General features: G+C 37.8%; 1 protein-coding gene across 7 annotated transcripts in view; it reads left to right on the top strand.

The window, feature by feature from the left end:
* The window catches only part of KYNU (kynureninase), a 128,701-nt gene that overhangs the window by 869 nt on the left and 105,068 nt on the right, over window positions 1-22,764 (top strand). Inside the window, exons 2-4 of one of the 7 annotated variants that reach the window (XM_028123808.2) lie at window positions 1,334-1,506; window positions 16,324-16,364; window positions 22,493-22,675. In XM_028123808.2, the coding sequence (XP_027979609.1) occupies window positions 22,507-22,675 (169 nt within the window). In that variant the 5' untranslated portion in view covers window positions 1,334-1,506; window positions 16,324-16,364; window positions 22,493-22,506. Of the gene's footprint in view, window positions 1-1,333; window positions 1,507-16,195; window positions 16,365-22,492; window positions 22,676-22,764 lie in introns of those variants that run through there. The other 6 variants (XM_028123809.2, XM_088021732.1, XM_028123810.2 and 3 more) reach the window with 6 other exon arrangements.

Below are 22,764 nucleotides of genomic sequence, written 5' to 3'. Positions count from 1 at the left end.
ATGTGAAATATAGAAGTTAAAAAGAAAATGAAAGAGGTTGGGGAGAGGCTATAACTACTGAAATGACAGAGAATTACCCACACTTATGGACATATGTACACACACACACGCGCGCGCGCACACACACACACACACACACACACACACACACCCGGGAATGCTTTGGCAGAACTTCTGTATTCTAAAACTTTTAAAAAAAAAATTAACAAGCTTCCGGGCGCCTGGGTGGCTCAGTCGTTAAGCGTCTGCTTTCAGCTCAGGTCATGATCCCGGGGTCCATCGGGCTCCTTGCTCAGCAGGAAGCCTGCTTCTCCCTCTCCCGCTCCCCCTGCTTGTGTTCCTTCTCTCGCTGTGTCTCTCTCAAATAAATAAATAAAATCTTAAAAAAAAAAAAAGAAATTAACAAGCTTCCAGACAAAAAGAACAAATTATTTGCAACCACCCTTTTCCCCCCTCAGTTTCCCAAAGCAACAATCATAGTTCTGGTAGTCCAACTTGTAAGGGGCACTTCTGTCCCCTACAGGAGCCAAACTTGCTAGACTCTTTTTTTTTTCACCCAGGTCCAGAGCCTTGTAGGTCTGTAACTTCAGCACTGCTCACTGTTTCTTTCTTTCTTTCTGATTTTTTTAATTAATTAATTTATTTATGAGAGAGAAGGAGAGAGAACATATGCAGGGAGGAGAGACAGAGGTTGAGAGAGAGAATCTCAAGCAGACGCCATACTCAGGGCAGAGCCTGACTCAGTGCTTGATCTCAGGACCCTGAGATCATGACTAAGCTGAAATCAAGAGTGGGATACGTAACTGACTGAACCACCCAGGTGCCCCTCTTTTTTTTAATCTATTTCCTATCCACGGAAATGTTTGTCATTTCTTTTGATACCAGCCATGATTACTTTGTTTTTCTCTATTATATTATTATTAATTTGGGGGCCTCTATTACATGAAAATCTTCTCTGTCACTCTTTTACACATACTCACACTTTATTTTATTACCTTTGAAAGATTCCTAATCCCAATTCCGTCCCACTATAAGCATCTCTTCTTTTGTTCATAATTTGCATTCTTCCCAAACCACTATCCATGACTGATTTACACAACTGTGGATTTTTGAATAGCCTATTTTGGTGTGTTTTATGCTCATAAACTGCATTATGCAATATATCTCATTATGTAATGCATCTCAGGAAAATGTCATGATTCTGGTTTTTACTGAGCATTTTACTTTTGATATCTATCTATGTTGGTGTAGACAAATCTTACTCTTTCGACTGTTAGATAATATTCCATCATAGGCGTATCACGCATTTTCCTTAATTTCTTTTCCTTGACAGCATTCTTAAATCCTTGCCCTGCAAAGCATGCTGGAGATGGACATCCTCACACCCTTCTTTCTGTCAATGTAGGAGCATTTCTATAAGAAATAGACCTAATTTTCAGCTGGTTGGGGAGAGATGTATCTTTACCCCTAGCGATGCTTGGATGTCTGGTTTTTGACTCAGCCAAGGTAAGGGCAATGGAATAGTATTTGAAACTTCCCTGACAACATGCAAAGTTAGCTTCTTTACTGATAATTTGCCACTGGCCTAACCATTTTTGAGACTGACTCGACTACTTACGAAGCCACTGCGAACTTTTGGAGGGAGCTCTCCCAAAGATAAATTCCTTATGCAGATCTTGGCAGCTCAAGTCAGAGAATCAGCCCACTCCCAGGGCACAGAGATTAGGCCCACAGGAGTTCATACTGTGCATATCTCTGAGATATCTGATGCTTGCCTGCATTCGGTAAATAAAAGCCTCAAGTGGGTATATTTTTTGGATCTGGTGAGTTAGTTCAAATATCTGAACTGGGAAAAACAATACAGATCTATCCCCAGGAATGGAATTGCTGATTCATAGAGTATATTTCTGTTTATTTTATTTTTTTAAAGATTTTATTTATTTATTTGAGAGAGAGAGAGAATGAGAGAGAGAGAGAGAGAGAGCACATGAGAGGGGGGAGAGTCAGAGGGAGAAGCAGGCTCCCCGCTGAGCCGGGAGCCTGATGTGGGACTCGATCCCGGGACTCCAGGATCATGACCTGAACTGAAGGCAGCCACTTAACCAACTGAGCCACCCAGGCGCCCGAGTATATTTCTGTTTAATTTCAATAAATTGCAGAAAGTCCTCTTTATTGGCTTTACTAAACCAAAATGTCCAGGACTTCTACTTTTCCTCATTCCCTCCAACTGTGGACACCATCTGAAAATTTTAATTTCTATCAACATGATTGCTGTATAAAGGTATGTTAGCATGACTTCAGTGTGCACTTCTCTGATTCCTAAAGTGTTTATATATCTCTTTGAAAATGTATGGACTGGCGGCGCCTGGGTGACTCAGTCGTTAAGCATCTGTCTTCAGCTCAGGTCATGATCCCAGTGTCCTGGGATCCAGTCCCACATTGTGCTCCCTGCTCAGCGGGAAGCCTGCTTCTCCCTCTCCCACTCCCCCTGCTTGTGTTCCCTCTCTCACTGTCTCTCTCTCTCTGTTGAAAAATAAATAAAATCTTTAAAAAAGAAAAAGAAAATGTATGGACTGTTCAGGTTTTCCTTTTGTGAATTACATATTAATCCCTTGTCCATTTTTTTTATTGTGCTTTCTGTCTTTTTTCTTGAGGAATTCCTTAAATATCCTTGATATTAATCTTTATAGTTTGTTTACTTTTCTGTTAGCTGAATCTATTATACCTCTACTTCAATTCCCTCTTTTTAAAGTAGAAACAGTAATAGTACCTATAGCTCCTTTTTTTTTCCTCTAAAGATTAAATGAGAAATGCATGTAAAACACTAGTACAGCATTTGATTGAATTCAGTGCATAGTAGTTATCTATTAAGTTTTTCCTTTTTTCTTTTTTCTTTTTTTTAAAGATTTTATTTATTTGAGAGAGAGAATGAGAGAGAGAGAGAGCATGAGAGGGGGGAGGGTCAGAGGGAGAAGCAGACTCCCTGCTGAGCAGGGAGCCCGGGACGCCAGGATCATGACCTGAGACGAAGGCAGTCGCTTAACCAACTGAGCCACCCAGGCACCCCTCTACTAAGCTTTTTCAAATTAAGCTAATACTTTTGTTGTTCTAGATACACATATAAATTTGAATTTAATTTTAATCTATACTTAAATTGAATGATTTCTTCTGTATTATATTTAATCCAGGACCAAAGTCTCAAGCTAGGTACAGGAAGTTTAGAATGTACACTATAGTGACAGATGGAGTAGATGCAGCTGGGAAATCAGAAGCCATTACTCTGCCCTTGAACTGACATCAGCCTGGCACTCCAGCCTGTGTGGGAAGCAGACTCTGCCCTTAAAGCTGACCTGCCTTTCTGCAGCAAGCACCTGACCTGGTGATGATGGAGGGGCCTACACTCTTCATTTGGGCACAGTTTTATCCATTGAATCGATATATTTGTATTTTCAAAACTGCAACACTATCATCACCATGACTCTTGCCCCTAGTGTGTGATTTATCATCCAACATGTCAAAATACTTTGAAAAAGGTATCATGAAATGCAAAGTTTAAGTTGTATTTGATTTCTTTATGAAGAAGAATAAACCTAGAAGGGAAAGAATACAATACAAGAGAATGTCTTGATAGGAAATAGAATCATTCATAAAGTCATGAGACAAAATATGTTTTCTAAAATTTGTATTATAGATATTGGCAAACAGAGATAGATATGGAAAACAATGGGTCAATTGGAATGCTCTTATATGAGCGTAAATTTTTCTCTTAGTAGAAACTTTTCCTTCTGGTTACTAAACAAATCCTCTAAACATTGAAAATATTTCAGAAGTTCTCAGGAAATGATCATTAAAGTAAACTGCTAGTGTTTGACAAAATTCCCACCCTCGTGTCCTTTCTTGGCCATTTCAATCAATACCTCTGTCCTTGGCCAGATTCCTTACCAGCAAGGAGTTCTGGGGAGCATTTTCTACTCACTTACTAAATCAGATCAGTATAAGATGCATGCTGTCTAAAATTGTGTATGTTCAGCCTACACTGATAAAAATACTTACTCCCTTCAAATTAGTTCCTAGAGTGGTCTATTAAGTGGATGAAAGATCAAATATAGGCACAGAGGGAAACAGTACGATGTGAATTCCATTAGCAGAGACAGCCACAGGCAAGGGAGAAAGGGTGTGGCTTCATGTGTGTATAGACTGTCCTCTGGAACCTTCTTTGACTTTCCTAAGCAAAATCATTATTACCTCTTCCTAATTCCACAGGATGTACTTTCAGAATACTTTGAATAATTTAATTATAATCATGTTCTCTGGAGATCTAATAGATCACATGTAAGTATGAAATAACTACTTTTCTTGAAAACTTTCAGACCAGCTATTGACTTCAATGACATTAATCAGTAAATTTCAATTAATCAAGTAAATTACAAAGTATTATAGACTTAGGGATTGTGCATATGTTCAAGCTTTCCAAACTGAGCTGACCCTCTTAATGTAATTCAGTGAGCAATGTAGGTGTACTTTTATGGCGTTTGGATTATTAAGAAGCTCTTACTAGATAACACACTGTTCTGTAAACCATATGCTGGTATATTCAAGTCTCACCAATGTAAATAGGGAGTATTCCTTTTATTGTATTATGCTGTAATTATATCATAATCAGGATGTAGAATGCAAGAAGCAGTAGTAATAGATGCACTAGTTATATCTCATAAGTCATGAGTGAAGAGAGAATGTTTTTGTAAGTAACAAAAGAAAGGCTGTGAGACAGGAATGGAAGACGTAAAGGGGAATGAGGGTAGAGATTAAACTGAGACGAGTACTGTAAAGGAAGTGCTGGGAACAAGAACAGTCACTGTAGAGGCTGTCAGCAGAGAAGGCAGTTTGGATTTTCCTAATTGGCAAATCGTTAGAGCTTTGCCCAAGACGAGGCTCAGCAATTGAGTAGAAGTGGAAGTAAGACTGAAGGATAGCTTGCGGTTAATGAGACACATTGATGGCATTACTAGGGGACCTAGGTGGCTCAGTTGGTTGAGCATTGGACTCTTGATTTTGGCTCAGGTCATGATGTCAGGGTCATGGGAATCAAGCCTCATGTAGGACTCCGTGCTAGGTGTGGAGCCTGTGTAGGATTCTCTCTCCACCCTCTCCTTCTGCCCCTCCCTCCGCCATGCATATGTGTCCACACACTTCTCTCTTTCTCTCATAAAAAAAAAAAAGGCATTACTACTCTGCTCTTCTCTTTGAAGTCAAGAGAACACTTCTTAGAAAATGGAGAAGAAAACTCTCTCTTTAATAAAACAGGTAATAGCTATAATTCCCAATCAGAAATTATGAAGAATAGCTGTTGAATACAGTAACATTTCAGATCTAAGGAGTCTGGGTGCAGTGAGTACACTCATATCTTATGTGAGCCCTAGATGGAGTTCTCCCAAGGCGGGTGTCATAGTTCTTTGGGATGCATAAAGAATGTCTTATCCAGAGCAGTAATTCTGGACAATCTGATAGACTGAGGAGCAATCTCTAAACTCCATTCCACTCTAAGTATTGGAAAGAAACGTAACAGGAAGAGGGAGGACATAGATCAGTATTGTCATAAGAAGTCACAGTCGGTGTGGAGGAAAGCGCAACAATTGGCTTTACACACAGTAAGATCTAGCTAAATCATCTCACAACACAAAAACCTTTGTCTACTGGACCTACACTCTAAGCCATGCTGATTTATTGCTTCAACAACAACTAAAAGGATTGGACCACACTGAGTAGATAAATTCTCTAGACCTCCTGGGTACCTGTTATGCTTCTGAGCTACAGAAGATTTCAATTCCCTGGGAACATAATCATTCAGTTAAATAAAATATCATGGGAAGCATTATAAAACAGACGAAATCTGACTGGAGTGTAAATGAAGTCCACAGAATTTAAGAGGAAAACTTGAGGCAATTTTTGGGAAAGTACAATCAAGAGAGAAAAAAACATTGCAAACAGGAGAAAGGAACTACATAAGGGAAAACACAGAGGTGGATGAGAGAGTTGGGGCAGTCAAATTTTCATAGTAAGTTTAGCATGGCTAGACTCTAACACACATGGGGAAAAAGGGCCAAAATGGGAATCCCAAGTAGACACAGGCCAAGTCATAAAGAGCCCTTTGTAAGTCATGATAGGAAGTGATGGTGGAAATGGGATGGTAGGAATGAATAGATAGTAGTTGGTCAAATTGAGGGCTTCATGCTTTCTGTAAAGCACCAATAGGATGATGATTCTGTGATTTTCATAGTCACACAGACAAAAGGAAATTAGGAAACAATTCCTCCTTCATATTTCTTCCTGCTGATGATTTTTGTTCTGTATTAGTGTCTTTTTATTTGAATTTTAGGGTCTCCTACTTAGCTACCTATGGTGTTAGTAAAACATTAACCTGCTAGTGCATTCATCCTGTGTTAGGGCAATGAGTCCAAAAGTTCATTCTTGCAACCACAGTAAAGATACAGGGGTTTTATAGGGGGTGAATTAGTAATTAGTAATAATTACAAGGAATTATCTTTGTTCTGTGTCAGATAATTCAAAGTTAGAAGTCAGACAATATATAAACTGTCCTATTGGAAGTAGGTCCTATGTAAACTGGGTAGGAGATGTGGCTACTCTACAAACTACTCCCTGACTGGCTTGGATCCCACAACAAACACCTAGACCATGAAGCCGTCTTGTCATGTAGAATAGCTTGGGGGTGCTCTGATCAACATAGGGAAGGCTATGAAGATCTGACTTTTTCAAAAGTTTTTTGAAGTCGTCTTAAAATGAAGGATTGTGAGGGTGAATATTTTAAACAAATGTTCGAGAGATTACAATATTGAGTCAACAAGTAATGGAGTAAGTGGATTATAGAAGAGCAGTTAAGAGCCAGACAAAGTGAGAGAGGAGGAATTTGTATGGGAGCAAGAATTACAATTATCTATCTATCTATCTATCTATCTATCTATCTATCTATCATCTATCTATCTATCTATTTATCCATTACCATTTAACAAGTGTTGAGGAATTTATAATATGTGTTAAAATGCAATAGGCCACACATAGATCGAAAAATAAATAAATAAATTGATTGATGCAGTGGATAAATTATTGTACAATAAATACAGAAGGAAGTTAGAATCCAGTGATGCAAACCAAAGGTCCCACCAGGACAGTAAAGGTAGAGCAAAAAGTTCATTTTATTCTCCCTAGTACCCAAAGCAAAGAGTAGCACCATTCTGCATATTTTTTCAAAAACTTAGACCTGAATATTTCTTCTATGATTTCTCAAAGCAGAATCACATTTGATTTGAAGTAGAATATATATAAAGTAAAATTCATGCTTCTCCTTTTTTTTACTTCCTCCTCCTCCAATTCCCACTAAAGCAGAAAGTCAAATTGGAGTTCTATAAGAGTTCACTAAGAGCCAAAAGCAGTGGGGTTTGAGTGTACAGCCTGAGATAAAATCTAAACATCCTGAAAAGCCACCAAGATGCCAACCTATTTACCACATTCTTTTAAATGTCAATGATACCTGAGGAGATTCATCCTCCGAATGCCTTCCCTTCCTCCAAGAGTATGTGTGTGTGTGTGTGGTGGGGTAAGAAGGATATACTTAATCACCTCTTCCTGAGTTCTTACTTCTACAAGTTGATTTTATTTTATAGACTCACTCCACTCAAGACTGTCTCTTTACCCCATCAAATCATACTGTGCTAAACACCAATTTTAGTATTTTATTTCCACCAGGTGTAACATGGACACAAGAATTTTGGCTGGCGTTTAGGTAGAAAAAGGTTTACAATGCAGAACAGTAACAGACACAATCACCAGTCTTCTTTGTCCCTTGCATCATTTTTTCTATGTGCCCATCACTTTCCACCTGCAAGAATCTTAACGTACCTTCCATTTTAAAAACGGTGAACAAATTTTGCTTTCTGTCTGTCCCATCCCAGCTTAGCTATACTAACTTTATGGAATGAGCTGTTTGAGTGTAAATTTGCAGTGTTGTTTGACCTTTTTTTCCCTCTGTGCTCAAAGTATTGAGAGGGCAAATATTTGCCTTAATCTCTTAAAGATGTCAAATCATTTTCTGGTCACTAGTTCCACTTTCCTTGCCTCATCCAGAGGGAAATGGTAGGGTCCAGTTGAAACACTTCAGGTGTTTGTCCTTTGAAAAACTGGGTAGATCACTTCATATTTAAGGAATAAGGTAAGCATTATCCTGTGTTGAAGATACATATACTTCTATACAAAAACATATACACATATTTATTATATATACATATGTATGTATGTAAATATATTTGTGTACATCTATTTGTATATTTAGATATTAAAATAGTATTTTAATTTTAATTATTAAATTAAAATTAAATATTAAAATGTTAAAAATAGTATTTTAAACATTAGAAATTAAAATTAAATCAGTAAGAATTGAGCAAATCCTGAAATTTAAAACAAACCAAAACAATAAATTGAACTGTGTCTTATAGATATAATAAAACCACCCTGAATGGAGAAAAGCCAGAACTAATCTAAATAACTTTTTCAGTACTATGTGCCTGGAGGCATTGATACCTGGTAGCAATAAGCTTATCTAGAGACCAGATTTGGTTTCTTAATTGTCCTCTCTAAAAAGAACCAAAGCCCCTTGGAGGAATGGCTGATTGTAAGGCTGATGCTGGAAAAATCCAAGATAGCCTGGAACATCTTTTGCTAGAAAGTAAGCAAGTGCTCAAAAACACAATGATGGTGACATGTCAGAAGGACATAAGAACCAGGTTGAAGGAGCTTCCACTGGCTAATGTAGGACAATTTGAGCACCAAAATTATCATCCCCAATGATGGGAAAAACTGGCCTTGTGTTCTTCCTAATGAGGTTCCCTGAGAAAGTCTTAATGTCACTAATGAAGCATTCTTGCCAAAAATTCAGAACCTAGGTCAAATCATGTGGAAACAGCAAATAATCTTAAATTGAGGAATATTCTATAGCATAACTATTCTCTGCACTTCAAAAGTAATAGTGTTTTATATGACAAAGACAATAACATGCACATGGAAAGATGCTCAATATCACTAATCATTAGAAAAATGCACATAAAAATGGAGATTCCTCAAGAAATTAGGAATAGAACTACCATATGATCCAACAATCGCATTTCTGGGTATATATCCAAAAGATTTGAAAGCAGAGTCTTGAAGAGATATTATTTGCACACCACATTTATAATAACACATTCACAATAGTTGAAAGGTGGAAACAACTCAATATCCATCAGTAGATGAATGGATAAACAAAATATGATGTAGACATACAATAGAATATTATTCAGCCATACAAAAAAAGAAAATCCTGTCACATGTTACAACATAGATGAACCTTGAAGACATTATGCTACGTAAAATAAGCCAGTCAAAAAAAAAAGAATACTATATGATTTCTCTATATGAGGTATCTAAAATAGTCACATTTGTAACAGAAAGTAGAACGGTGATGGTCAGGTGTTTGGGGCAGTCGGAAAGGGGTGTTGTTCAATTAGTATATAGTTTAAAGATTATAAGATGAAAAAGTTTTAGAGAATGGTTCAACAACAATGTGAATATACTTAACATTACTGAACTGTACACTTAAAATAGGTTAAGATAGTAAATTTTACGTTATGTGTTTTTATCCCACACAAACACAGAAAATGAAAAAAAGATATAAGGACAGGTAAGAAAAACTGAGAGACAAGGCAGTTAAATTCACTGCATAATCTTGGATTTGATGCTACACTTCAAGAGACAGTTATAAGAGACATTATTAACCCAACTGGAAAAAAAATTGAATAAGGTTTGTTTATTAGATAATAGTATTAATGTTGAATTTCCAGATATTGATAACAATAGTGAGGTTATGTAGATGAATATCCTTGTTCTTTGGAAGTCACATTTAGGAAGTTTTAGGGATTAAGGGATATGATATTTCAATTTAGTCTTAAATGGTTCAAGAAAAGACATGTGTATTGGGAGTGTGTGGGTATGTTTATGAGAGAGAAAAAAAAGTGTCACAATGTGAAATTGGTGAAACTTGGTAAAGGATATACAAAATTCTTTGTAGTATTTTTGCAACTTTTCTATAGGAATGAAATTATTTCAAAATAAAAATTAAAAATATTAAATCAATAAAATATGGTAAATTGATAAATCTTCAAAGTTTTAAAATTTAACATATTTTATATATCACCATACATAAACCAAATAAATCTAATTAATTAGCTACATACAATATCAAATAACCCATTAGCAAGCCTGTGTATATGGGTGTGAAAACTCTTTGTACCTAGCTCTGATTCTTATAATCTGCTTCTTATTTAAATAGAGAAAAAATGAATTTGTTAATTGCAGTTCTTCATGTAAACAGTCAGACATTTGGGCAAATTGACATGAAAACACATATTAAGAGAGAACTATTAAAATTCCCTTCCCTGGACACAACATGTAGATTGCCTTAAATACCTCTGTGAATTTAACAATGAAGGAGAACTTCTGATATAGGAAAAAGTGATTGGGTTACAAGAATTTTAGTTTCTAAATGAATTTTAATCACCAACTGGCAAAATGGCATTTGTTTATAATAAGCTTTTATATTTTTTTCAGAAAAACTGAAAATACTATGTCTGGGGTTGGGAAAGTCCCTGTCCCTTACTGGGAAATTTTTCTAATAGAATATATACCTCACAGGAAGGAAAAAAATAGAGTATTTGAATATAGCCTAGCGATTTATTGGCACATTAATTTGTTTTGCTTTCCTTGCTACAGAAGTTGGGCCCGGGATGAGGGGAGGGAGGAGTGGGGAGAGAGAGGGGGAGATGGAGGGGAGGCAAGGGGAGAGGGAATGGGGAGAGAGGAGTGATAAAGGACAGTTGGAAGAGGGGTGCCTGGGTGGCTCAGTTGTTAAGCATCATCTGCCTTTGGCTCAGGTCATGATCCCAGGGTTCTGGGATGGAGCCCCGCATTGGGTTCCTTGCTGGGGGTGGGGAGGGAGAGGGGGCAGGCAGGAAGCCTGCTTCTCCCTCTCCCCCTGCTTGTGTTCCCTCTCTCTGTCAAATAAATAAAATCTTAGAAAAGAAAAAAGGATAGTTGGAAGAAAGGCAGTCAGGGACACCCCCCCACCCTCACACCCTGCCCAAAAGGAAACCACCCTTAAAGGGATTTTACACCACCTTGGAAGGACCCTCCATCCTTTCCCAGGTGACAAAAACCTGATCAGATGACAGAGCCTTGGATGGAGGGCTAATCAGATTAAAACAGCCTGCCAACAAGCTCATAAAAACCCTAGATCTAAACCACCAAATCGTCAACGCTCTCAGGTCCTCTCCCTGTTTGGGAGCTTTGTACAGTCACTCAATAAACTTTGTTTACTATCACTCAATAAACCTTGCTTTGCTGCCCACAACCCTGTCTGGTCTGTTCATTCTTCAAAGTGGTACGACCAAGAACCACCAAAGGAAAAGAAATCCTGGTAACAGGAGAGAAGGGGGGAGGAAATGAGAAGGGGGGGGAAGGCAAATGAAGGCAAGAGGAAGAGGGACAGGAGAGGTAAAGATAGGGAAGGGAGGAATAGGGGAGAAAGCAAGGGGAAAGAGCAGGGGACATTTTTCAGTGTGTGTGTGTTCTGTTCTTTATATTTTTCTCTACCCATATAAATAAGATTCTGCCTTCTTTGGCTTCAGAATAGAAATTGCTTGGTGAGAGCATCCTGACATGGCTTTTAAAAAAGATTATTACTTTATATTGGTTACCCCCAAGAGGAAGGGGAAAGAGTGTTTGGGTGGGCAGGGCGGTGGGGTAGGGAAAAGGAGAGAGGCAGAAGAGATAAGAGAGAAGGAAGCTAATAGATTCATTTTAGGGTATTTTGTTGTGCTTAAAACGTCCAGGAAAGGAGAGTCCCAATAAGGACTCAAATTAAATCTCCCTCTACAGAGGTGACGATTGAAGTCCTAAAACAGTGTTATTTAATTTACAAAATAGAGTAATTAGAAAGTTTCTGCATACTGTAGAAAAGAAAAAAAAATTCCTCTATCCTTCTGAGTTCGTAGGTAGGAGCCCTATAATAAAGGACAGCTTAACAAGAGGAAAACAAGTTTATTAATGTGACTATCTCATGTATACATGGGAGGTACCCACGGAAAAATGAGTAACTCCCATAGGTGGCTTAGATTCAGACTTAAATACCATCTTAAAAGGAAAAGGGGAAGGGAGATGTAAGCCTCTTAAAGGGGAGTAAATGACTATTAGGAAGGATGAATGCGCCCTTAGAAGTATAGGTAAGAGATATGATAGTTGGTGACAAAGTTGGTCTGGGTGTGGTGTTGGGTGTGGTGGTGACTTCTAGTCCCCTCCCTGTGACAACAGTCAATCTCCCGAGGAGACTCCCAGGGAGGGGATTGGTAACTGAATTCCTTTTGAAGGATCTGTCTTCAGGCAGATAGAGTTCAGAGAGATCCTCTCCCTGACCTTGCTGTTTAAGTTCCTACAGCTCAAGATAATCAATATACCACAGCGACATATGTTATGGTGGCAAGTTCTGAATTCCTGCAGTCATATTTTGGAAGGGCGCATTCTGCTGTCCTTCAACGCCCAAATTTGTGAGTGCAGCTTTTTATCAGTTCTTCCCCAACTTGCTCCCTGAGGTTGAGGTTTTCTTTCACTTCTCAGAACACTTTAATTAATATAAGACCTGGATTGGCCACTGAGCAGCTCTGTGTTCAGTCTCATCACCCATTTCTACTCATGGATCATTTAGCATTAGAGTGTTATAGTTGGATGTGTAGCCTAAGATTCTTACAGAAACAATTTGCTGCGCTGAATTTAATTTGGTAAATAATAACAGCAAACACCCATTGAAGTCTGCTATTTGCCTGGCACTGATTTGGCCATGGTAAATAAGTCCTGAAAAATAAGGAAAATTTAAGGATTACCTCTGAGGCGGAAGAGCAAGTTTCTTGTCTCACAGAGTCCAAGAATGAATCTCGAGGACAAAGAAGAGTGAGTAAAGTGATAGAAGTTTATTAAGTAAGGATACAGACAGAAAGCTCTCGGGAGTGAGAGGGGTCCCTACAAGGTTGCCGACGTGGGCCTCCACTGACAGTCTTTCATTTAGAACTGACCAGGGAGCTTGTGGCTTTATCATTCTTGTGATGTCTTGGCTGGAGTAAGGACTGGTGATTACATCTTTAATGGCTTACTTCTTTTTTAGGGTCTGATTATCCTTTGTTGGGCGCAGGTGATTATCATAAAAAAGACACTCCCCCCACACGCCTAGGGTAGGGTGGTCTGGCTTGTTCCCTTATCTCTGGTTTCCTTACATTTCCGTATTTTTCGGATTTTTGTGAGCCTGCTCATGGAGCCCCCTATCTACTGCTCCCTACCTAGCCCCACCTGTTCTTTACTCACCCATAGGAAGAAAAGAACTTCCCTTGTATCCCTAATCATCAATTTTGATGGAAGAAATGGAATCATTTTTTTAAAAAAGTGACTAATTTAACAGATACTTATTTAGCTCCATTTTATGGACAAAGTGCTAAGGAGGGTAAAATCAAAGTCTCTACCTTTTAGATATTTATCATGTTGTAGGCAAGATGATATATATGGAAATTTATAGACAACCGAATTAATTCAACAGTTTATCCTAACAACAACATTATTTCTTCCTCTTCTTTCCAAAAAAAGAAGAAATGGAAGCTCAATCTATTCTCTTTTCCCTCCAAGCTGGCCCTTCAGTGGGCCTGGTTTTATCACTCCCTCCATGGCTTGATATTTTACATTTCCTTTTTATTTTGGGGGCGGGATATCCCTGGCATTTAGCTTTGTACCTGATGCAAAGAATATGCTTAATAATATTTTTCTTTTTTACTGAATGAAGTGTTAAAAACAAGATAATAGACCCATAATGTAGTCCCTTATGCTAAGCCCCACACTACCAAATGGAGACTTAATTATATTATAGTTTTGCGCCCCCCCCCCCCCCCCCCGCCGCCATGGAATCTTAAACCACTCCATCAGGAATTATCTGATCAGCAGTAATGAGGTAATCCACCTGAAAACCCATGCCATGCCCTAAGGGAAAGTGACCCTGCCATAACTAATCTGCTTTTTTAATCTAGTATAACATCTTTGTTCCAACATCCTTCTTCCTGTGAGTCTTTCATTTTGTACAGCTCCTAGGAGCTCCTCTCTGCTAGGTTAGGTGCTTCCTGATTCGTGAACTGTTGAGTAAAGCCAGTAAGATCTTTAAAATGTACTTAGTTGAAGTTTGCTTTTTAGCAGAAGGAAACTAAAGAAAATTACAAAACATAAGTAATAGGAATGTAGCTTAGAGCTTTAAGTTCTTTAACAGTGGTGTTAAAAAGGCAAAATTCAACAGAGTAAATTTGAAGATCTGATTAGATTTATTAAAGGATTCATGAATTGGGCAGCACATCATCTAGCAAGTAGACGGGAGTTTTAGGGGTTATACAAAATGGAATTTTTATTGGAAGGAGGATGGGGCAAGTCTTTTCTTTACTAGCAAAAGAAAAGAAAGGATTGTTTCAGGCAAGACCACTTTCCCCTGTGGGGAAGGGCGGGGGATCTTATCATAAGGCAGATTAATATTTTGTTGGGATGGTTTCTAACACTACTATCAGAAGATTTTAGAAAAACCAATGTGCAAATAGGACCTTGATAGGTCAGTCTGTAGCTCTATTTCTATCTCTGTGTCCACAGTCAGTAGTTAAAGGAGTGTGATTCTTCACCAAAAACGACACATACTCCAGGCCAGGCTCACTTCCCGGATATTGGAATCAGTCAGATCTTCCAAAGTTCTTACAGCCCAAGAAATAAATAAAACAGAAAAAAAAAAAGCAAATTTTGAGACACCCAGACCGGATTCAAAGTTTTACTCTCAACTTAATAAGGACACATTACTCACTTTGTAGGATTATTGTAAAAGTAGGATTGATGAAATGAAATATATTTTCTTTTCTTTGTTCAGTTACTTGTATTAAATTAATTTCATGTGTCTTATACCCGTCTTTTGGAGACTGGAGGGTAATACTTTTTGTCTGATTAATTTTGGGGGAAAGAAGAATGTGTCACTTACTTGTCTTGGTATTCTAGCTTTCTACATGCATTGCTTTATATTTTAGTAATTTTGTGAGAAAGGCAATTTTAGGTCCATTTGATAGATGGGATACTGAGCTTCAAAGAGGGTTAGGTGAATTGTCCTGAGTTATACAGTGAACACATGATAGAGATGATTAAATCAAATAATGCTTTACCTGGTATGTTTTGGATGCTCAAAAAGGCATAGGCATGCGTACAGAATAGATTCACTTATTCAGGCCCAGAATCTATCTTTGTTTTTTCATTTTAAAAAATTTTAATCTCAGTATGGTTAACATACAGTGTTATCTTAGTTTCAGGTGTACAATATAGTGATTCAACAGTTCTATACATGACTCAGTGCTCATCATGGTAACTGTACTCTTAATCCCCTTCACCTATTCCACCCATGCCCTTCCCCACCTCCCCTCGGCTAACCATCAGTTCGTTCTCTACAGTTAAGAGTGTTTTGGGGGCGCCTGGGTGGCTCAGTCATCAAGCATCCAGCTCTTGATCTCAGCTCAGGTCTTGATCTCAGGGTTGAGAGTTCAAGCCCTGTGCTGAGCTCCATACTGGGTGTGGAGTCTCCTTTAAAAAAAAAAAAGTGTTTTTGGTTTGTCTCCTTTTTTTCTTCCTTTTTCCTTTTTTTCTTTTTTAGAGATAGAGTGTGCATTCGATGGGGTGGGGGGATTGGGGGGTCAGAAGCAGAGGGAGAGAGAATCTTAAGATGGCTCTATGCCCAGTGCAGAGCCCAACAGAAGAGCCAAAATCAAGAGTCAGATGCTTAACTGACAGAACCACCCAGGGGCCCTTATTTGTTTTGTTTCTTAGATTGCACATATGAGTGAGATCATATGGTATCTGTCTTTCTCTGACTGGTTATTTTACTTTGCTGCTTAGGGGACAGCGCACTAAAGGAGCCCAACCTGTTTGAATAGAGAATAAGAGCAGCATTTTGCTTAGATGTTTGTCAGTGACTGGAGATTTACTATCAGTTTAGAAAGAGGGGAGGAACTAAAGTTAGCTCACAAATTCCCCACCGGGTGGAGTCTGAGCAGAAGTGCCCTGAATTTCTCACCCTGAGTTCTGACCTCTAAGTTTTCAAGGAAATCTTGAGAGATTTTTTCTTGAGAGATTTTTCCTTTCTTTCTTTTCTTTTCTTTCTTTTTTGTTTTTTAATAGGAGGCTGGGAGCTGTGGACCCCATCGTCAGAATCCTAGCTGGTAAGCACAGAGACGCTGATAATACACTCTGTACACAAATACATAGTGATTTTTCCAAAGGAAAATTCTCTCTGTTAGAATCCTTGTTAAAATGTTTTAGAGGTTTCTTTTGCCAATTTCTTCTCTTTTTATTTCTCCAAATTATCTTCATAGAAATGGCACAACCATCTAATGTGCAAGTGCTCACACTTTAAAACGTTGGGTTAAATGGAAATCTTTACCAATGTATTGCTGTCAATAGTACTATGCAATTCATTTAGTGAAAGATGATTACATTTGACTAATTGAAGTTAATTTTGTAGTTACTTGAGTTTAAATGGTACGATTAGATAAAAATTCAGATATTTAAATAAGTATTAGGTCCTATGTTTTCTGGTAATTCTAGTTGTCTTATGGTGCTATTAGTCATATTCAGTATTTATTTGGAGAAGTGAAAATGTCTATTTCATGAGCCGGGTTTCTTCCCCTTTCATTTTATGAAATAGTTGCCTAAGAATGGAGAGTTAATACACTTTTATTTCATAGCTGAAAAAAGTTTTTCTTTTCTGCTTTTATTTTGAGGAGGGTGGGGTGTTTTTTAGGTAGTAACATTAGAGCAAATGGGTTGATCTTATTAATGTGATGCTCAGCATGTAATTCATAGAATCCTTGACATGAAATATACAGTGCAACAGTGAACAATGATACATTTAAAGAATACTGCTCTGTGCTCGTGTATTAAATAACATTTTCTTTCTCATTGAAAAGCTCTGTACTTTATAATTTGCTTTGCTGGTTTCTAAACTTTGAACTCGTGTGTAATTTGCTCATTTCAGGCATTAAACCTGAAACTGTGCAAAGATTAACCACTGAGTAGTCATAGTCGTTTATTTAACTATTTAACCTTAGACACATAGGTGACTAGAAGATCCTTAATTCCATGATTCCATGAAAACAATCAGTTTTTTATAAAAGTTTTAGCTTTAAAGTTATAGCTGCCTAATAAAATTGACAGAACACAATTTACAAAATTTCAAAAGCTAAATTGAGGGTAAAATGGCAATTTCCATCATAAGGTATTACTATTAAAAAAAAGATTTATGAGCATATCTTTTATCTCTTTATAAAGGAATTTACCTAACTAATTTCATTTGATCCTAACCATGAACCTCTGAAGAAAGTAAAACTTAAATTATTAGTTTTATATAACATTGCAGCACAGAAAAGTTAGGTGGCTTTCCTAAGAACAAGTGTGTATGTATACATGCCTTCTTAAGACAATCAAAATTAAATGTGTGAAATGTAAAATTTGGATTTTTTTAACTTGGGTTGATTTCTTTTATTATCTCAAAGTAAGAGCATGTCAATCTATTTGCAAATGGTAAACCTACAGGAGGCACAAAATTGTGGCTTGTGAAGCACTGATTGCCTTGCTGACAGGGCAAGTACAGAATGAAACAGCTATTATTCTGAGTTAATAAATTGTTTCCTTGGAGTGAGGGTACTCTGGTATTGGCCACTGCGGATTCTGGTGTTAGCAGTACATTTTGGCAGGTGAGACCAGGTGTGTTCTCCCTGAAACCCAATTTCACCAGCAGGTGTTTCACTCTCGGTGCAGGTGAGGTTGTGACATCTGGGCTGTGATAGGCCCAGAAGTGGGAGTAGCCTCTTTAACCTCTTCCTGGCTGGGACTGGATTGGAAGGACTGATTAAAAAGAGTAGTAGATTCATTGCCTCCTGTATTTTGCAGATGGAGTACAAGGCTGAAAAAAAGAATGAAATTGGGGAAAAAAGAGAATGAGCCAAAGAAACATTTTTTTTTTAAGATTTTATTTATTTATTTGACAGAGAGACACAGTGAGAGAGGGAACACAGCAGGGCGAGTGGGAGAGGGAGAAGCAGGCTTCCCGCGGAGCAGTGAGCCCAATGTGGGGCTCGATCCCAGGACCCTGGGATCATGACCTGAGCCGAAGGCAGACGCTTAACGACTGAGCCACCCAGGCGCCCCAAAGAAGCATTTTTTAAAAATCATAAAGTAAGATACAAGGAAAAATAAATAAGAGGGCCAGGAATTCTGCTGCTCTGTGCATTCTATCCACATGCCATGCCAAAGACAAGCATGGCTGACTCTGTTCCTCAGGTGAGGTACAGTCCCAAACAGTGGACTCTTATTATCCCAGAGTTTGATCTGGAAGTAGAAAGAAAATTATTCTGATCCCTCAAGATTGTTAAAAGGATTAAATAAGAAACAAACATAAAAAGGCTTATGAATTAATATGAATATCTTTTTATTTTGTTTTTTTAAGATTTTATTTATTTATTTGAGAGAGAGAATGAGAGAGAGCATGAGAGTGGGGAGGGTCAGAGGAAGAAACAGACTCCCTGCTGAGCAGGGAGCCTGCCATGGGACTCAATCCTGGGACTCCAAGATGAATACCTGAGCCGAAGACAGTTGTTTAACCAACTGAGCCACCCAGGCATCCCCGAATATCTTTTTTTAAATAAAGAAAGTTGGATTTTACTGGGAATATGATGGTAGCAAACTAATCTGTATATTTAGGTAACCTATTCAGAGTTTACAGTCAAGCCCCAAAGAACCCTCAAAGTTCTGACTCTCCAAAGAAATTCCTAGATAAAAGGCAAGATTTTTGAAAATGTTTTTCTAATTAATTTCCACGTGGTTGGAGTAAGAAGGGCATCGCTCTATGAATAGTCACTAATCATGTGAAATAATTCAAGCTATTTTGTGCATTCTTATTAAACTGCTGTTTTAGGGGAATGCTCTATGTAAAAGCCACTGCTTGGGAATGGAATTGCTACAAAGATAAACAAGATTCAGGCCTCCAGGTAGAATATGTATAGTTGAGTAGGGGGGGTAGCCCGGCAACTCAATCAAGCCCCCATAAGTAATGTGTTCATAGTAAAAACACACTTGATAGGAAGAAAACAGCTCATGAGATTCTCAGGGCAGCCAATTCTCTAGGTGACCTTCCAGGACATTGCACGTAGTGTGTTGCATGGAAGGTTCAATGACTCTCCAGGCTGGTTTGTCCTGTCACTTTTCAGGAGACATAGGTGTTCCATCCCCTACCATTGCATAACTAAGTTGATTCTTATTTGCTTCTGAAGTCACTTCATATTTTAACAAGCAGTTGTTCTGTTTGACTTTGAAAAAAATGAGTCACTCAAGGCAATACTCCTTCTAGACCCAACCATCTTATTATTGATTTCTATGATTTTTAAAAAATTTTGCTCCTGTTTCCAACTGAATGAATAACTGCATCTCATAGCTCAGATTCCTGAAAGAATTTGATGAGATGTTCAGCTAAACACCATCATGACTGTTTGGCTAAAGTAGTCACAGCAAGTCACTGTCTAACAAAACAGTGCATTGTATTCAGTGAGTCAAGTGTCTAACAGAGGTCTAGTCAATTGTGACCAGGATAATGTCAAGTGGTAGAGACACTGTCATCTCTATTCTAAAAGCAGGTTATTTCATCACAAGGCAATAGGTGGGAACCCATGCAGATTCAAGTTGTAGGCGTGGCAACATATTTCAGCTTTCCCAACCACAGAGGCATCTAAATAAATAGGGTATCTGGAGGATGCCTTACTTACGAATAAAGAAAGGTGTGCTCTTAAGTGTTACGGGTATCCAGAGGAGGAAAAACTACTTTCAGTTGAGACAAAATGACAGGCCTCGTGGGAGAAAAAAAAAAAGTAGCCTTTGAACTAGGACTTGAAGGTGACTCGGATGTGAAAATGTAGAAAGGGAAGTGGAACATTTTGGGCAAAGGGAATGACATGAGATAAATCACAGAAATAGAAAATTTCATGAAAAAGACAAATAATTTAGTATGGTCAGATATTGAAGGAACTATCAACACCAGTGTTGAAATCGTTGACTTTTGTACAAAAGCATGGATTAGAGCAATTGGCAGCTGTTATTGGCATCAAAGCTAAAAACATGTTCAAATCAAGCTCAGTACCCTTATTTGAGAATATACAGAATAACTTACCAGGGGAGACCACTGGCCATTGAGAAAGGAAGAGGTCAAATAAATAAGAAGAATTCCAGTTTAGAAACTAGGAAGTGTGCTTGTTTTACTGGCATTGTATAACATTCAGACATGCAACTCTTCATCGCCTAACACTGGGTGTGTTGGTTGGGGTGGTAGAAAAGAGGGGAGGGTGGTGAGTAGAAGACAGATGATTGAGATTTGAGAGCCTCATCTCTGTTAGTTTTAGTTGGTTCTTAGGATTTCTAGACTTTAAGTATATGAGTTGAAAAATACCAAGCTTATATCTTGTGATCTAATTTTCTTCTAAGCTACAGACCCAAACATCCAATAGCCAGTTAGTTATTTCTACCTGAAACTTCATGTGTCCTAAATAGAACTTTGATTTCCCTCTTCAAAGTTTTTCTTCCCTAGGTATTTCTTATTTCACCACTTTTAACATATTTGCTCAGATCCCCCACCAGAGAAAATCTATCTGCCTTTCCTCCAAAATATGGAATGAATCCACACACTTCTCTGCTTTTCTCCTCATCACATTTAATCCACCATCATTTTCCCCTGAACTACTAAAATAGCCTGAATCTGCCTCTCTTTTTCAACTCCTAACTCCTCAGAGAGCAGAAAAAGTGATTTTTATTTCATGCAAAATTATATCACTTTCCTACTCAGGACTCTCCAGCAATTTCCCATTATATTGAGAAAAATATCCAGATTCCTTTCTGGCTTCAGAGTTCTTAATAATTAACTTCTGCCCCTGCCTTCTTTCCTTCATAGTGTCTCCTTCTCCCTTACTTACTTAGTGTATTAGCTGAACAGGCCAAGCCTGTCCCCACCACAGGATCTTTGTACTTTCTGTCATCTTTTTTAGTTCTTGGTCTTCATGTGTTTGATTCCATATCAATGCACATAGATCCCTGCCTCAAAGAGATACACTTGACCTTTCCCCTGAGGAAGTTATTCCATACCCTAGTAACTCTCTATCCCATTACTCTGCTTTTTTTATTCATAGCTCTTGAAACTCTCTGAAATTACATTATTTAATTATATTTTTCATTCTCCACTAAAAAGTAAACTCTAAAAATGTATTACTTATGCACCATCTTTTACAGTGCTCTTTCATCAGTGCTTTGAGCTACATGGTTGGTGCTCCACAAGTGCTCCTTGAAAGGTAAATGAATGGAGGAATGCATACGTGGAGACACAAAAGTAGAAGTCTGTAAATCAAGCTACCTGAGAATTTTTTTTTCTCTATTACTATTCTTGCTCAATTTCGAAAAAGCTAAAACTTGGGGAAATATAAATAAGTCAACATAAAGAAAGTTTGGGTAAAGTTTAAGAATATGTAGTTAAATTTCTGTTGTTTCTCCCCACCCCGCAGAAAATTAAGCTTTCTTTCCAAAATTGTGAGAAATTTTAAATGATGATTAAACAGAGCAAAATGTAGTTTCAGAAAATATCACGGGGTTCTGCTTTGTTCTAAGATGGAATATATAGTCTCGAAAGAGAAGTTTCTCTTTATCTGTAACAGGAAGAGCTCGTTGGTCTTCATATGGCAAAAATTATTAACATTATTTAAGGTAAAGTTACCTTTTTCATCAATATTGTTTTCATTCACAATAAAGAATTTGTTACGGTTCTATTGTATATATATGTCCCTAATTTTAAAACTATGATCCAAGAACCATTGGGAGTAAAATAGTGGGAGTGGTATTGGGAGAAGGACAAGCTAGGTGGGGCACTGTTTCTCAACAGGTTTCACAAAAGCATCTTTACTGTTACCCCCAGTAAGACATGTAGAGGAAAAGGTGATGAACTTACGTATGTTTGAAAGTCACTAATTTGGTTCATTTTCCAGAAAATAAAAATGGAAAGAGCTAACATTTATTAAGACCTTACTCCTCACCACCATTACCTAAATTTATTCCTTTCAACATCCCTAAGTTATTATCATTTTCTTTATTTCACACATGAGAAAAACTCACATGAGGTTTAATGCTGTTTGGTCAATTATATTATTTCTGAGGTTGGGAAGAAGAGAATCCTACTTAAGCCAAAAGGATTGGCTAATTTTCTACAGAAAAAAAAATGATGGTGGCTAAATGATTTTTAATTATTCACTTTGATTTTTAGAGAAGCAACTTGTAATGGAGCCTTCCCCTTTTGAGTTACCAGCTGACACAGTACAACGCATTGCATCAGAACTTCGATGCCACCCGACAGATGAGAGGGTCGCCCTCCGCCTTGATGAGGAAGATGAGCTGAGGAACTTCAAGGAGCATTTTCATATCCCCAAAATGCAGGATCTACCTGTAGGTAAGAACACTGAAAAGGATTTTATTTTTCTTAATTAATTTATTAATTTATTTTTGCTACTGCATGTGTTTATCATAAATCTTTGAAAT

This window comes from Eumetopias jubatus, unplaced genomic scaffold, assembly GCF_037043125.1.
Source record: "Eumetopias jubatus isolate StellerSeaLion01/CBP00866 unplaced genomic scaffold, mEumJub1_p1.0 scaffold_3, whole genome shotgun sequence".
Classification (NCBI taxonomy): domain Eukaryota; kingdom Metazoa; phylum Chordata; class Mammalia; order Carnivora; family Otariidae; genus Eumetopias; species Eumetopias jubatus.
This window is presented reverse-complemented; position numbering and strand designations above follow the sequence as displayed.